Source organism: Anser cygnoides, chromosome 3 (genome assembly GCF_040182565.1).
Source record: "Anser cygnoides isolate HZ-2024a breed goose chromosome 3, Taihu_goose_T2T_genome, whole genome shotgun sequence".
In the NCBI taxonomy this organism is placed as follows: Eukaryota; Metazoa; Chordata; class Aves; order Anseriformes; family Anatidae; genus Anser; species Anser cygnoides.
Window position 1 is genome coordinate 61,779,866 of NC_089875.1, and position 17,047 is coordinate 61,796,912.

At 40.9% G+C, this 17,047-nt stretch overlaps 1 protein-coding gene across 2 annotated transcripts in view; it reads left to right on the plus strand.

Annotated features, from left to right (window-relative positions):
* The window catches only part of LOC125184214 (uncharacterized), a 54,288-nt gene that overhangs the window by 789 nt on the left and 36,452 nt on the right, over positions 1 to 17,047 (plus strand). Inside the window, exon 2 of one of the 2 annotated variants that reach the window (XM_048075764.2) lies at positions 3,296 to 3,840. In XM_048075764.2, the coding sequence (XP_047931721.2) occupies positions 3,772 to 3,840 (69 nt within the window). In that variant the 5' untranslated portion in view covers positions 3,296 to 3,771. Of the gene's footprint in view, positions 1 to 3,196; positions 3,841 to 17,047 lie in introns of those variants that run through there. The other variant, XM_066994256.1, reaches the window with a different exon arrangement.

Sequence of the window (17,047 nt, forward strand, 5' to 3'; positions counted from 1 at the left end):
CAGGAAGATCTGCAATGAAAAAACTTACCTGGTCTCCTATGGGGATGCCTCATTGGGATTTATGTATTACTGTGTGCTTTTCAACTCTCCAAAATTTTGCTACTAGAAAAATTCTGCATTACTTTCTTGACTGCCCTAATAAAAAACTTATTTTATCATTGGGTGAGTATATGACAGTTTAATGGAAACTGCTAAAGGCTGTTAAAGCATGAAGTACCTGTAGGACTTGTTTAAAGTGCCTGCTACATCTGGCAGGCCACCAAGTTGATGAAAGCCTTTGGTCTTTCATGACAGTCACAATAAAGCGCTGCTGAGGGGGTTGGCTTGGCTCAAGTTCTGATTTTCCTACTCAATTTTTATGCCTTTTGATTGCAGTTAAATGCAGTGAACATGGAGTTTTATGCTTATATCAGGTTTAATTATGAATCCATGCTTTTGGCACCATAATGTAGTGTAACACTTTTCCTTAGGAAAATCTCTCTGGCTTTAAATCTTTGTCTACTGGCAGAAAAACAAACGTGTGGGGTACCTTTTCTGCTGCTTTTTAAGACTTTTGCCCACGTGTGCTAAATAAACGCTCTGCAGCTATCAAGTCACACTTCTGTTTTCTGTGATTAAAAAAAAAATAGTTGGTAAATAAAATCCCTTGAGGTCATGGAGCCAAAAGGATTTCAGCTAAGAAGAAATCCTATCAAAATATGCATATTCTTGAGAGGCCAGGAGGGCTTTGCACGATACAACTGTAGTGTCCTAGCACATTCCCCAGACATCAATGTACCTGCCTCAAAAAACATATCCTGCAGTACTTTAAAACTATCAGGCTAGCTTGAAAGCAGATGGGGTTTTGTTTGTTTGTTTGTCGTGGCCTTTTTTTTTTTTTTTTTTTTTTTAAGTCTAATGGAAATATGCTTAAATTAAGTACTTAGTTTAGCTCGTCCAGCTGATAATAGGCCAACACCCAAACAAAATAAATAGCGAAGAGGATCTGGAGGCCAAGTCTCTGACAGCAGGAGCCATGAGATATATTCACGCAGGCAATCACCACCACCATCAGCACTGGAAAGAGGAAGGAGAAGAAGATTTCAGCTTGTAGTCTGGAAATCTTATAGAAAAGGTAGAGGCATCACAAATGCTTTTGTTAAAGAGAATATCGTGCTGAGCCCTCAGGAGAAATATCTGAGGCTGAGAGTCAGATCAAAGCTGTGGCGGGATACATCAAAGATCTCAAAAATAAATGTATGTGCACAGCAAGCTGGCCGGTTAGCCCAAGTGAAAGACATTTCTGAACAATAGTTTCCTTGCATATCAGATGAGCGGACAAAGCACATGGTGCTCAGAATAGAGTACTGGGAGATACCACTGGTAAAAACTCACCATTATCTACTTCTCTATCTATAAGCACCAGAATATAGGCCTGACAGCTCTAAAGCGCAGGAAAGGATTAATGAGAGATTTTTTCCCAAATTGCTAGTGACTGGATGTAGGGGATGCTCAGTGCAGGGAGCTCTCACTGAGACGTGTTGAGAATTCCAGATTTTCTAAAAACCCTCCAACACGCCTCTGGCTGGGCAGTCTGAATTGCTGGGCAGTTTTCAGAGGCTGGGCTGAATTGCTGCTTGGTGAAATCCATTAGCTGCAGACAGAGGGGCAGAGTGGAAAATTCCCTCTCTCCTTGCTCCAGTGACTATTTTATTAGTTATCCAAAGTGGAACAATTCTGATGAGATATTGGATCTTCAGCCCACTGCTCCGGACAGTCCTTTAAGGATGCCAAAATGCAAAATTATGTCTTTTGTGTGACTTGGACCTCGAACTCGCAACTCCCAAGGGAGTACTCTGAATTGTGATCTGTGGTGGGGTTGTACATTCCCCCTGCAGTCTTGAACAGAATTTTCATCCTGGTCCCAAGGAGTATTTCTGTATTAAATTGCCACTGTAACAGCTGCAAGTGCCGCAATGGAAGGGGAAGGGAAGGAAAGGGAAGGGAAAGGAGAAAGGGAAGGGAAGGGATTTTTGAATGGATAGCATAGCTTGCAAACACTGTGACAGGGGGTCTCAGTTAGGTACCCAGGACAAAAATAGTGGGATATTCTATGGAATAGCCAGAGCAGTAGGTGTAAGTTCATAGTTTCACCTGTAAATGCAATAAGGAGAAACATACTGGGGTTAACATGGAGAGCTTACATGCTCTTATTTTTCAAGGATCTTCCCAAAAAAGGGATGAAAAGGGCAGGGAAAAATGACAGAATGTATTCAAGGGATAGTGAAAACAAATTCTGCTGAAAAATGTGAAATGCTCAGTCCATTTACCTTACTATAGAGGTGCTTGAGAAGTAACCAATTTACAGTAGACCAGTATCTTCAAATGAGGGGAACTTCTCTGTACTACAGGGCTGACAGATCTCAGAGAGAAAGGCTGGAGAGGAAGCTATGGCTAGAACTAGAAAGCCAGACTAATATTAGAAATAAGGTCCTTTCTTGAAACAGAGGTTTATTAACCTGGAACAGAAGACAAAAGAAAGTGATGAAGTCTCTATTTTATTTTTCAGACCTTGTTGGAAAATATAGCATAATTAAATGATATTTTACAGTTTAGTTAAACACATGTGATTGGAATCACTGGGGTTGACGAAATGTACCTCAATCAAATTTAATAAATGGGAGGTTCGACAAGGTGTCCTTTCAAGATCCTTTTCAGCCCTATTTTTGTGTAATGAAATAGTCTTTCTAGTTTTAAAATCTAAATATCTCTGTTTCTAGGGCAGAAAAAAAAAAAAGGAGAAATATCTGAACAAATTTGTCTGTGACTGCTTTCTTTACATTTATCTGCATCAGATGTGGTAATTGTACTTCATGGGAACCACCAGTTTCCCTTAAGCTCATTGAACTTCACAATGAAGCTCCAGAGCTTCCCTGTCTACAACATGTCCTGTCACATAACCCAGCATTACACTGATCATTGGATGGGCTTTTTTCCAAAGTACCACAGTCTAAATCATTGCAAGGAAAGCAACGTAAAAAAATATATATATATATATATATATATATTCATATATATATATATATATATGATTAACCCATGTCTCTTTTCTTTTCACTCAAAGACTGTCCACATATACCGCATATAAAACAAGAGCCTATTGCTGTCACGCTCCCAAGGGGAGCATATTGCCTTTCAGCACTTCTTTCCCCGAGCCTTTCTCCTATCCTTTGTATGGTTATTTGTGCTCAGCTGTGAGCCCGTGCATCTCTCCCTCCCTCTCTCTCTCTCCCTCCCTGCTGTTGCCGAACTGCAGCTCCCACTGGAATTTGCACAATCAAACCCAGCTCTCATCTCAAGCGGCAGTGAATCACATCACCTGGAGAAGAGGAATAGCGAACTGAGCCCAGTAGCCTCGCTGCCTATGAAGCGTGAGGCACCAGTAGCACCCGACAGACGGAAGGACCTGGGTTTGTGTGAGACCCATTTAGCCTGAGATCTGCTGCCTGTTATTTGAAAGCTGTCACAGGCTTTTATAGGAGTGTGTGCATTTAGGGGACGTTTTTAAGGAGCTGGTAGCCTGCTGCAACCGAGAGCTGGGAAAGGCTGCTGCTCGCTGCTGCTGCTGCAGTAGCTGGTGCAGCAGGATGAATGTGTAAAGGACAGCTGCCCGAGCTGTGCCGGTGAGGCTCCCGTCTTGCTCTGTCATTAACTGAAGGGATACAGAAGAAAGCAGATGCACTAAGCAAGTGCCACACTGGATCTATCACTGTGTACCCTTCACTGTGGAAAATGGTCAACAAAGACATGAATGGATTTCCAGTCAAGAAGTGCTCAGCCTTTCAGTTTTTTAAAAAGAGGGTAAGATTTCCCTTTAATTATTTCTTTCTTTACACTTTCTTTTGTTGTAGTTGTTATTTCTGTTAATGTAAAAGTCATTGACAGGGGAAGGTGTTTTAATACCAGTCTCCTAGTGTACGGAGCCCGTCACGCTGGCAGCTCGACCAAACACCAAGGGCAATAACCATGGGCAAAGGGGAGCTAGGGAGAGGGACGGGGGGACCGAAAGGCATTACGTAAGCACTCTTTGCTGAGGAATGTATATCTCAATCAGGGCTGACCACAGGGCTTGACGCCATACAAGCAGCTATTCAGACTGGGATAATACGGTCCAAATCAGAGTGCGGGTTTGTTGCAGCTTGTCTCGCTCTCTGACTCCCTCCTCCACCGGCACCTAGGGGTATGACTCCCTCCACACCTTTCATTCACTTGCCCGAAGTGCTGCATTACCCACCTCCATTCATCATCTCATGGAGCAGGGAAAAAAAAGAGAGAACAAAGAGGTGTTTGTGAGCTCAGCAAAATATTTCACAGTCTGTAATTTGACTGTAATCACAATTAACATGGGAGAAAAGAATAAGAGGGAGGTACACCTGGATTTGGTTTTCTTTTATATTCTTTAGCTTAAGGAGATATGTCAGGATTTCAAAAGGTCTGTTACGTATTCTATTTGGCTGCTGGTTCCTTAAAGACCTGTACATGTAATGCTCTACTTCATCACCTTAGTTAAGTCCTTTCTATTTCTTTGACTCTTCTATAGCGACGGTGCTGCACACTCTCCATTTAACTTGAGCAACAAAGTCCTTTCCATGTGGAAGCAGGACAGGTATTCTGAATATGCCTGGGTAGACCCAGAAAGGAGAAGCAACGCATCAGATCTGGGGACTCTTCTATGGAAAGGATTTCCTGAATGATTAAAATGACAACCCTCTCTTTAAACAGACTAGAGTAGGAGCAGATAAGCTGCTCCATTCACTCAGTCACTCACTCATTCATTCATTCATTCCCATTCATTCTCTCTCTTCGTTATGCCAAGATTATGGTCAGTCCATTTAACCCTTCAGGCAAAGAAAGCGATGCCTGCACCAGCTACTGATTTAAAAGCCAGGGTCAAACCCTTCTGGGCACCAAGATACCCGATTTAAGGGCAGAGTAGAAAATGCTAACAGAGTTACTTGAAGAAAAGAAGAGTAGTCTTTGCTGACATTTTTTGTTGTTTCTAAGGTTGTCTGATTAAGCCTCATAGAGATAATCCAGACACCATGCACACTCAGCCCATAAAAATGGTTCTTGTCCCAGGCAACTTCTCATTTAAGTATATTACTTTTGGCACATGTATGTTTGATACCCAGGTCACCAGAAAGGACTATCTGGTTTTCAAAACTGCTGAGAGACTTAAAGATAAATGTATTATTAAAGAGGAAATAAAATAGCTTGCAGTTCCTGTAAGAGGTTAATTATTGGCAGTTGTCTTCTGCCTCTGTTTAGAGCTAAAACAAGTTATCACTGGAAGCCTCTACAACATTTTGTTCTAGAAGCAGCGAAAATAGTTTTTGGATGTTGGTGGGTTGCCGGTTGTTTTTGTTTTTCAAAGCTATACTGCTGATCAGTGAATTTCTCATTGGAAAAGATTGTTGGCTGTAGTCCTATCTAAAGAAGCTAGCATAGTGGAACAGTCCCAGACAGTGGGTCTGGAGAAAATAGCCATTTTTCTTTTCTCAGTGCTTATGTTTTATCAGATGTTACCTTCTTGCTATTATAATGAAGATGGATGCAATCAGTAAAACCAATTTACAGACACAACTGAAGGAAATTCCCTCCGTATACATTTCTGTCAATCAATATGCATATTCTTTAACATTTCTTTTATCCCAATAGATATCCTTATCTTCCTTCCAGAAAATCCTCTGCATTCAAGTATTAATTACATTGTTCTTATTGTGCTTGAAATGTATACAAACAAGAAGAGCTACATGTTTGTAATGTGTTATTGACTTCCAGTAATGTATACCATGTTTGTTGGCCAAGTAACATGCTGGTTTTAATTACTGGGAGGATGGAGCAAGATGGTTAAAGACAGTTGACTTTGTTCAGTACCAATGATCCAGACACTCTGTTTGAAGAACCACCAAAATCCTGTGCCTGCAGAAGCACAGCTGTTAGGTTTCTTGATTTGGATCTAGTGTGTGAGGTTATTTGTTTGACAGTTGCATCACCACAGCACCAGCAGCCCATAACCAACACCAGCAAGTAGGGTGCATCCTATATTTACAGTGAGAGGCAGGTCTTGCCCTGCAGAGCTCAGCAGACCTCACTGAAGGGGTCGGGTATTCCTGTCCACACTGTACTTACTGATGACTGAAAGCCAGAGAAGCAGTTCTGTTGCGTGGATGCTGGATAGGCTTCCCCTGGATCACCAGCAGCGTCTTTAATGAAACAAGGGGTGGGACCCTGACACCTCCAGTTTAAAGTCACCATGTCTTTCTCCTGGAAAAGCGCACATTGCTAGCACAGATGCTTTCAAGTCTAATTCTAAAAAGCCTGTATCAATCTACATTAGAACACACAAACTGCAGGAAATCTTCCTATTTTTTCAGGTTGATTAGAATTTTTTTGGAAGGAAGCACTAGATGTATCTTCATTTTTTTCATTTTCCATTGAGTCTATTGTTGTCATTAAATTGCAAATCTCTGTGTTGCTCTGGCCAGGAGTGCGGAAAGGACTGTCAGAGTTCTGTGGATTTAGGCTAGGCTGAAAGTGCATTCAAACATTGACTTAAAGTTGAGGACCAGATTTTTTTTAAGCCTGGCTTATTTTCTTCTGATGACAAAGCGCTGACCCTCTGGGATGCTGCCTGCCGTGTCAGATGATTCAGACTACAGGCTAATCATGTCCGGAGGTTGGAGAACAGGAAGGAAAGGCTGAAATTAGCAGGCAGCACACAGATAAAATAAAAGGAAAAATAGAAACTATTGCTTTTGCAGAATACTTTGTAGCACTCAATGCTGGAAGGGTTGGAGCAAGTAGCGACCCCATCCACTTAAAATCTATCCTGTTTGGAAGAAAATCAAATGATTTGCAAAGCTTGGTTCCAAGAGGTGTAACAACTTAATGTGACTAAGATCAAGATGACATTTTAATAATTAAAAATAGTTTTTTAATTAATGATGACACAGAAGTCTTAAAAGAGAAGGAGAGAGAAGAAGATGGGGCAATCATGGGCACAAGGAGAGAATCTGAAGTTACTCCAAAGAAGATAATTTCTAAAAGCCATTGTTCACATGATCTTGGGTCATGGCATAAAAGGATCTCCATCTGACAAGGCTGGGAGACATTATTATAAGACATTATCATCTAATATAAGATATTATCATCTAATAGCATGTAATTACCTTCATTGTCAGGACTCCTGTTTTGCTGCCGTCCCTTGCCCCGTCTGCTAATGTTGCATATTGGATACCAATATAAATTGTCCACCGACTTGGTTTAGTAATAAATGGCTGGGGAATCTCTCCTTTTCATATGATAGCACTATTTTGACTTTCCCAGAGTTCAATTAAAAGGTTTTGTTAATTGGCAGAAATCATGTCCCTAAATTGTGAGGGGCTCAGAGGTCTCACCCTCCAGAACCATGCAGATTTAAAAATAGAATTGGACTGTACTGATTTTAAGATCAAAGAATGAGGCAAACTTGCAGTTACGCTATTGCCAGTCAGCCAACAGGATATCCCAGGGCAGAGGGACCTTTCAGTGGCACCTACTGCCATCGTTGCCAGATGGTTTTCAGAAGCAGGGGTTTGTGGTATTTGCACTGCCTTCTTCTGCTGTTTTCCTCCCTTATAAAGACTTTTGGATAACATTATTCAATATATAACCTCCCTCATCTTGCAATAACATACCGTTTCACATAACACAACAAAATGGTTAAACCAGGATGAATGATGAACTGCCTGTGCCACTTAAATACTGGCTGATGATATGGTAACCTCAGTGAGCCTGGAAATTCATTATCCTCTTAGGCCTGGACCAAGAGCAAATACAAATTTATTCAGAATGTGACGAAGATAAATGACTGATAAATGGGAAATGAAATAACTGTCTTCCATAAAAGGACAAAAAAAAAAAAAGGCAGAAAAAAATACTAGGGCATGTCTTACAGAAGAATTTTATTGCATGGATTAAGGATTTGCTAGTCTGAAACCTGATAAGGGAAAGAATATCCATAATCCTTTTTCACTGAGAAAATTTGCATTAATTAGCAATTTAGGTCAAGCTAAAGTGAGCTCACAAAGAAGGAAGAGAAAATCCCTATCTTTGTTTCTATGCAGTTTTTTCCAAATATACAGTTTGGGTAAACCATGCCCTTCTCCTTTCTAGGTGGATATTTTATGTCACTGCACACCAGCAGCTTTCTCCATATACAAGCTGAAGAGGCTAACTTATAAACATCATCCTGCATGAAGATGACAGCTCAGCCTGCATTAAAGCTCAAGGCAATGAGCTGCCAAGGGGACTGCAAAATTACCTGAAAACCCTTTTTAGGATTACAGTAACTTAGTGATAAAGAAAGCCCCTGAAATCAGTATTTTCAGCTGACCTCCTACAGATTATGTTCTTCCTGGTAGATTGTGCTGGAGGGGCTGCTCTCTGCTCTGCCACTTTTATGGGTCTAGAAATTCATTCCAGGGCTAGAGTTATATTTTTTTAGGGTAATTGGGAGCTTACCTAGAAGAAAATAAATGAGATCTGAAGCTGACTGTACCTTAGGAAAATGCCAGCTTTATATGGGATGACTGCTGCTTTTATTAGCTGCTTGGGCCAACGTCATAAAAGTACGCATGTTTTAAAGTTGATTTCCAAAGACAAGGATCCTGGCTGAGGGCAAGCGAGACAGAGTTGTGCTGCAGTACAGGCTTCTTTCCCATCCCAGCTCTTTTGTGTGCAGAGGTGCTGAGCATCCATGGCTCTGCTTGGCATCAGCCAAAGCTGCAGGCACTTAGAAGTGCCATTGCCAGTCTGTAACCTGAGGGTTAAAAGTCCCTCTTTGAAAAGTTAGAAATCCTCCTCTCATTTTTGGTCTAATTTTACATATGACCAATTTATCCCAACTTTCTCTTGTACGCACATAAAGTAACAAATTGCTCTTCCTCTTCCCTCATATGTACAACCACTGGTGTATTTATAGAGAGCAGACATCTCTTCATTCAGCTGTATTTGGATAGGTTTCTCTTTGACTCTTCTTTTAGGGTAGACTTTCTGCTCCCCAGTAGACAAAGGAAGCTGACACATTTGCCGCCTGTAGATTTCTTTCAGTATATCAAAGCATCTATATAGTCCTCTTTTGCTGTTATTTCTCACAAAGTTCTCTTCACATTTCTAACCTCCATCTCATTCCTGTCCACCTGCTCTGGTCCTCTTCTGCTGAGCAGGTCTCCTTTTTTGTCTTTGGCAAATTTTATAGGCACAAGCCTAGGTTTTGTATCAAACCCAACTCCAGTACTAACCTTCCTGTTTTTAATACACTTTCTTAGTTTCTTTCTCTCATACTTATTTTCATAAGAGTACTCTTATTTTCCATTTTAACTAATTAACTCTCACGTGTTATCACTGTCTTACTGAGTTACCAAAGACCATATGGAGTAGATTATCCACATTTCCCTCATCAAAGGAAGACATCAGGCAAGTCTGGCATACTGGTAAATGTATGTTGAGTGTTATCTCAACATATTAAACTCTTAAAGATTTCTTTCACTTCAAATGTGGTAAGTTTTGTTTCTCTACACATAGTCCCATAAGGCTTTTTCTCCTATGCTGTATACATCATTCTCCTCCTGGAAAACACAGACCAAAGGAATTCATCTTGTGATTTCCCTTTTAATCTCAGCTCAAGCTTTCTGAGAAACAGACCTCTTTTTGCCTCTCTCTCTCTTTTTTTTTTTTTAATTTCAGAGTCTTAATGGATTTTTCCAGACTCACTCACTGCTATTCACTGCTATCCTACCATTTTCAGTCTTATTATACACCATTACTAGTGAAATAGCAGTGGGGGTGAGGTTCCTCTCAGAGCCTGCTCTGGCTTATTCTTTCAAGTTCAGATTAGAATTGCTTGAACCTGAATAGCTCTTTGGTCTCTCTTCGTTACGTGCCTTCAGAGTTGAGTATGGCTTCTGTTCAGGGATGGGACACCCATGAGATCTCCGACTCTTCTGCCAAGTGCATATTAACACTGTTTTTAAAGGCCACAGAGGCTGGAGTTAAATTCTTAAAGCAATCCTACTCCAAACACAATGATGTCACTGCTATCATAACTCAGCTCAGCAGCCTTGATATCATTTAACCTCAGTCTGAACATCCAGATTGTCTGAAAAACATCGTGATGCAAGAAACTGCCAGCAAGAAGGGCAGTGCAAAAGAATCTGGATACCCTTGGCTGTCCGGAAAGAGGTGATGCAAACTGAGCTACTGAGAGAGCCAATGGCTGTGTCTGCTGAACAATCAATGTGGTTTCTCTGTCAAATGGGGAGAATGATAAATATGATCTGCAGAAGCTGGGAAGGAATAAGAATTTGGAGCACCTTGTTGTATATGTTTCCCTACCTACTAATTAAAGACATGGTTTTGATGAAGGTTACAAGCCTGGGAGAAGTCAACAGTTGTGCTCATGGAGAAAGGAATCAGAGAATTGAAAACAAGGGGAAAGCTCATATCCTTTTAACAAATTGGCTAATGCAGGGAAGGGGAAAATAGAAGAACAACAGTCTCTGCAGAAAAACATGTAAATGGATATGCTAAAACAACAGAAAAGCAAGCAAGACCTAAATGCACGAAAGAAGCTTGCAAAATCAAATCAATAAGACAGCTTTTTGTTTTGTTTTGTTTTGTTTTAAATAGCATGCTATCAGGAAATAATTGTTAGTGGATTTTATTTACAACAGTTGTTTTTACAGCAAGACAACTAACTATGGAGAGTAAGGAAACAATGAATAACTCCAAGATCAATAAATTTTAATGTTTATTGAAGACACAGCACCGACAGGTTTCCAAATCAACTTACAAGCAATTAACCAAGTCTCAAAATATCCTGATGAGACAGCAAAATCATTCCCATTTCACAGATAAGTGAACAACAGGAAATAGGTATCCACATCAATTAGACAAGTTATTATAGAAGACAGAAATTATTCGTGTTTCCTGATCCTTACTGTAACTTTTCCTCACTAGGGAAAAAAAAAAGAAAAAAGACACATTTTCCTGAAACAGCAGCAGCAAACATCTGCTAGTATATGTTTTGGCTGGAAGATGTTCAGGAGCTCTAAGCAGCTTAATAACACAAGCACCAAAATAATATATTTATTTCAAATTCTAAGAAGGCACATGTGGCATTCCTCATGCTGCAGTGGCAACAAAGGTGCTATATCCTATGTTAAACTTGGAAAGCTATTATTTCCAGTCCACTCAGATCATTAAGTCCACTCAGATCATTAAAGCAGGACAAATAGAGAACCTGCCTGCCCAACAAAGTCAAGCATGCCGAGGGGCACCTTCGTATTATGAGTCTTTCAGCATGGCCAAAGCCTGTTCCTGCACTGTGATGCATCAGGAAGTGGCTGAAGAGGTGACAGCCTAAGAGAGGAACATGCTGTGCTCCGTAACCTGGTGCTTATTTCACTGCTCTTGTGTCTCCCATGGGCAACCCCCCAGTATGCAAACATCGGCATAGCATCAGAAGCACAGAAGCATGATGAGCTGTGCACGGGGGTGGGGGCTGCCTCTTTTTCACTGTAGACTGGGACTTCTTCAAGTGGCATTTTTAAGGCACTACCTTGTACCAATACCGGCTACTAAAGGAGTACTCGAGACAACACTTTTCACTGAAACTCTGAATCTGGTCTATTGTTTGATGCTGAGAGGTCACCTCAGTTATCCTAGCAGGCATCCTTGGGTCACCTGACTAGAGTGCAAGCTCTTTGGGGTAGAGAAAAAGAGACTGAGTTTCTACATAGCTTAAAGCAGTCAGGTTCAAGTCTCACTTGAGGCTTCATGAACACAGATAATACAGAGAAAATCACAGACTATTGTTGCTATAAAAATGATTTTTTAGATGACTGATTGGGAGAGAGTTGTTTTTTTGGCAACTACAGATGTGGAAGATATATTTTATTTTACTTCCTATTCTGTTTTTATTAGATGTTTGCTAGTTTATCTTGCTTCTGTCAGTTCCTACAAAGTATGTTTTTTACCAGGGCAGTGAAAGGTCTTGAGGAGTGTAGCAAAAAGAAGTAAAAAAGATTATTAGTCCAAATGCTTGAACTGCAGGCCAGCAATAAGACTTGTAGATGCATTGCAAAAATAACTTTCCCAAGGATATGCCACAAAACTGGCTTGAAATTCTGCTTTCCATTTCAAGTAATTACAGATTAATGAAAAAAAAATACATAGTTCTTTCAGTATCTTTTGTTTTACTAAAGGATTCTTGCATTTGTCTAATGAAAGACTGCTAAACTTTAATGTGCTTAACTGTAAGTAAGTTGTAATTTGATTAATGATAATTTATTTCTTGCTTTAAAATAAATGACATTTTGAAAAACATTGTCATCATCTGACACACGCTGATTCATGCAAAATTTTGGACCCCTCATTGCTAAAAGGTTGGCTTACAGGGGTTCTCCTTAGAATCACAGAATGGTTTGGGTTGGAAGGGACCTTAAAGCTCACATACTTCCAACCCCCCTGCCATGGGCAGGGACACCCCCCACTAGATCAGGTTGTCCAAAGCCCCATCCAATCCACTGTAGAGGGCCACAAACACGTCAGGCATGATCTGCCCTTAGTGAAGCCATGTTGGCTGTCACCAATCACCTTGTTTTCCATGTGCCTTAGCATAGATACCAGGAGGATCTTCTCCTTGGTGTTGTCAGGCACAGAAGTGAGACTGTCTGGCCTGTAGTCCTTCCCTTTGTCACTTTTTTAAAATGGGGGTTATGTTTTCCCTCTTCCAGCAGGATCTTCACCAGACTGCCACGACTTCTCAAGTACAATGGATAGTGGCTCAGCAACTGCATCTGCAAGTTCCCTCAGGACCCGTGGATGTATTTCATTGGGTCCCATGGACTTGTGTACCTTTAGGTTCCTTAGATGATCTTGAACCTGATCTTCTCCTACAGTGGGCAGTTCGTCATTATCCCAGTCCCTGCCTTTGCCTTCTGGGGCTTGAACGATGTGTCTAGAGAACTTGCTGATGAAGGCTGAGGCCAACAAGTCATTGAGTACCTCAACTTTCTCCATATCCCAGGTAAACAGGTCTCCCATTTCCTTCCAGAGATGGCTCACAATTTTCCTAGTCTTCCCATTGTCACCAATGTACCTACAGAAGCCTTTCTTGCTGCCCTTGATGTCCCTGGCCAAATGTGATTCTGTCAGGGCTTTGGCTTTCCTAACGTGATCATTGGCTGCTCAGACGATGTCTCTGTATTCCTCCCAGGACACCTATCCTTGCTTTTACCTTCTGTAGGCCTCCTTTTCTGCTTGAGTTTGGCAGGGAGCTCCTTGTTCATCCATGCAGGCCTCCTGGCATTTTTGCCTGACTTCCTCTTTGTTGGGATGCATTGCTCCTGAGTTTGGAGGAGGTGATGCTTGAATATTAACCAGCGTTCTTGGGTCCCTCTTCCCTCCAGGGTTTACCCCATGGTACTCTACAAAGCAGATCCCTGAATAGGCCTGTCTTCTCTCCTGAAGTCCAGGGTACTGAGTTTGCTGCCCTAAGGATCCTGAACTCTACCATTTCATGGTCACTGCAGTCAAGGCTGCCCTTGAGCCTCACATTCTTCACCAGCCCCTTCTTGTTGGTGAGAGAGAGGTCCAGAATAGCACCTCTGGTTGCTATCAGAGGAGACATTGTAACCTCATCTTTTCTGGTTGTAGCATTGAACTAAACCTCTATGCTATGGGAACAAAGTCACTGTGGGAATCCTCTGTGTAAAGCCTTTCTGACTAACTGCTATGCTGTGACGCAAAGAAGAGCTATTAGAAAAGGCATCTAAAGAGAAGATAATGGAAAGTAATGTTGGTGGAGGACAGCCTGTGATATGAAAACCTATAATAAAGTTAGCAATGGCTATGCTGCTGCTGAAGTTATGCATCTGGGAAAATGTCCAGTATTAGGAACTTACAACCTGCAGCTAATGATTACAAACTGTGATTCAGTTCTTGTTTGAACTCTTGTCAAGTTGATTTCTATTGTTTCTCTGTAAGAATCCTTGAAAGTAAAGGTTATGCAGACTATTTTAATAATAAAAGAAAATTTGGTGATAATAATTCAGAGCACAGCACTCAAGATATCATTTCTGTTCCTCAAATAAAGTGACGTATCCATCGTCTACAAGGATTTATAGTCACTCAAATGAGGCCTAATCTCTTATTGGAGGAAGGTGCATGAAATCAACAAAAATGTGTCAGATTCTCATAATCTTTATCTTCTGATCAGATGCTTGGGATTATCATCCTCATACTGTGATCAAAACAAAATACTGAAATGTTTTTCAAACTTAGTTTTTTAACTCACAGACCTTTTTTTCTGTTATATGTTGTAACAAACTTGCTGCCTGCCTATGCAGCCAGGATCTCACCCTATTGTATTGCACCTTAGAAAGAAGCAAGACATATGTATTTACATGCCTAAAATGCACACCTACTATTATCTTGGTCTGAACAGACTTCAGTGAGCAAACTCAAATGTGATACAGAAATAATTATTCCAAAATACCAACTAATCCAGAGCACGTGTGGAGCAGTGGGAGGCAATATTCCCTATTGTGAGAAGTATCTTCAGAAATCTGTTCAGGTATTTCAGCTCATGTTCAACTCCAGTACCCCAAACCAAAGCAATCTTTAGCTAATTAGTGTGGCCTTTGTTTCTTAGGCCAACAAACTGGAGATGTGATGAGAAACATGTACACCGTGACCCCAATTTTGCATCCTCTCTCTATGTTGTCATCTCTTTTGCTCCACAAACACCTTGTCCCTTTCTACAGTGATGTCATTGACTTTATCCTTATTTCTAGCTTGTTTAGCAAATTAAAAATGCAACATTAATTAATAACCAAATCTTTTTATTTAATATTACTGGTCAAGGCTGAGTATGACCTCTCAGAAAGTAGATGAACTTAAATGCTGTTCAGTGCTCAGCAACTCTGTGGATTTGCAGTCTAAAGATTCAGCCTGCAGTCAGGGGTATTCATTGGTCACCAAGCTCACATGGATTAATTGGACTCCCTTACATGTTGAGTAAGGCACAGTGGATGTGTAGTTAGGCCGACACTGTACTGCTTTAAAGCCTTGATAACTTCATAGCATTTTCAGAGAATCAAACAGTGCCAGTATTCCCATTGCCTCTCTGAAAACAGGGCATTTGATCCATCCATAGATTACATTTTTGTATTTCCACAGTCACTTCTCTGTCAAGTTCATTATTCCAGTTCTGGTTCATTCTTCCTGGCTCTGCTACAAATGAAACAACCAGGTTACACACACACACACAGATTGAGAGAGCGAGAGAGATTTTGCAGAATATATCTCTGTGTGGTGGAGCAGAAAAGACCCTCCTGCTGCCCTGACACCAGTCTAGACCTGAATGTCTTCTATGCCTGTCATCACTGCAATCAAATTATTGGCTGCGCTGAGGTGGTGAGGTGTATCTCTGGGCACCACCTGCCTAAGTATATATACAGGATTTGTGATACTGGCTCCTCCATACATCCTTGGCCAAGAGTTTTCTAGTCTTTAGAACAACCATGCAATGAAAGTGGAATTTGTGCATGTGTATTTTTTTATAAAAAGGACAGAACTCCATTATTAATCTCTATGCACTGACCTCCAGTACATGACAAAACTGGGAACAGGCCTGCTAGATGTGGTGTAGACCGACCTTTTAGGCCCCATCAAGGCAACTGAGTAGCATCCCCAGTGCTATTCTGAAGTTCCCCAGTTAAAATTTCTTCTGTACTCCCTTCCAAAATATTTCCAGGGAAAAGAAAAAAATCTCACTGGATTTTACAAAGAGATCCAAGATCTGGACCATTGGAGGTCTGTGTTTTTGATAAGGATACTGTGAGATTTGGTTCATGTTGTCAGAAATTTCCATTAGAGCAGAGAGCTCATGTTGAGCTCACTGTTTTCACATATATATCCTCCACCATCCTCTGTGAGAGGAACTAATCTCATTTTAGATTCAAAAGTTTTTTTTTTTTTTTTTTTTTTTATGGCTCTTCTTTTGTTCTGCACTTCTGAGCACAGAACTGCTGAGGGAGCAAAGGTGACTGCTCTAGGACACCTTGCCTGGACTAAATTTATTCTTTCCTTCTCTATTTAAGATTAATTAAGGAATGTTGAAAAGAACTGAGTTACTGAGAGATTGTTCATTCCACCCCCCAATTATTCAGTGTATACTAAACCTGAAAGAGCTGTAACTAGATATGACAAAAGCCTTATGAGTTCTCTTTCTGTAGAGTTCCAAGCATACTGGCAGTCCTCCAAAAGTTAGATAGATAAATAAATCTTTTCCTTTTCACCAGATTTCTCCTGTTCTTTGTACTTCCCCTGTTTTTCCCTGCAAGACCTAACCCACCTGGACCTTCACAGTTTAGTAGCCTGTGGATTGAATAGGCTCATACAGAAATGAAGGGAGAGATTGTTTCTTCTCCATTGCAAGATGATGGAGAATCCAGCCAAGCACTGTGCTTTATGAGGTTCTTGGAGGAACTTCTGTGAGTTTTAGAAAACCTCAGCAGCTACTAGACCCAAACATCTTTGCAGATCTGTGCGTTAATGTGGGATCCAGATATACATGCTGGCTTTCTCTGGTATAGGTATGCCACCTAAAAATTAGTCTCCTGGCCGTAACAGGTTAATTGAAGACAGGTGAGCCAGGCTCCCCACACCCACATTCAGGGGAGCAAGTTGCAGGGGCTGGAAGGAGCCAAGTGCCAGGGAGTTTGGTGCATTTACTGCTTTTGAAAATGTTCTCTCTAGCAAGAGAGTCTCTGGCCAGCTCTACAACATTACGCTGTGTTCTGATTTCCCTTACTAGAAAAACTATCCAGTCCATTTAAAAAACCTGGCTAACTTGTCTGTCTGAGGCATTTCCTCTCTCTGCTTCCCTTCTTCAATTTCTGTTTGCTCTAAATGAAGTTAATTCTTTAAGCAAAGCGACACCTCTTTCTCTATTCCACTT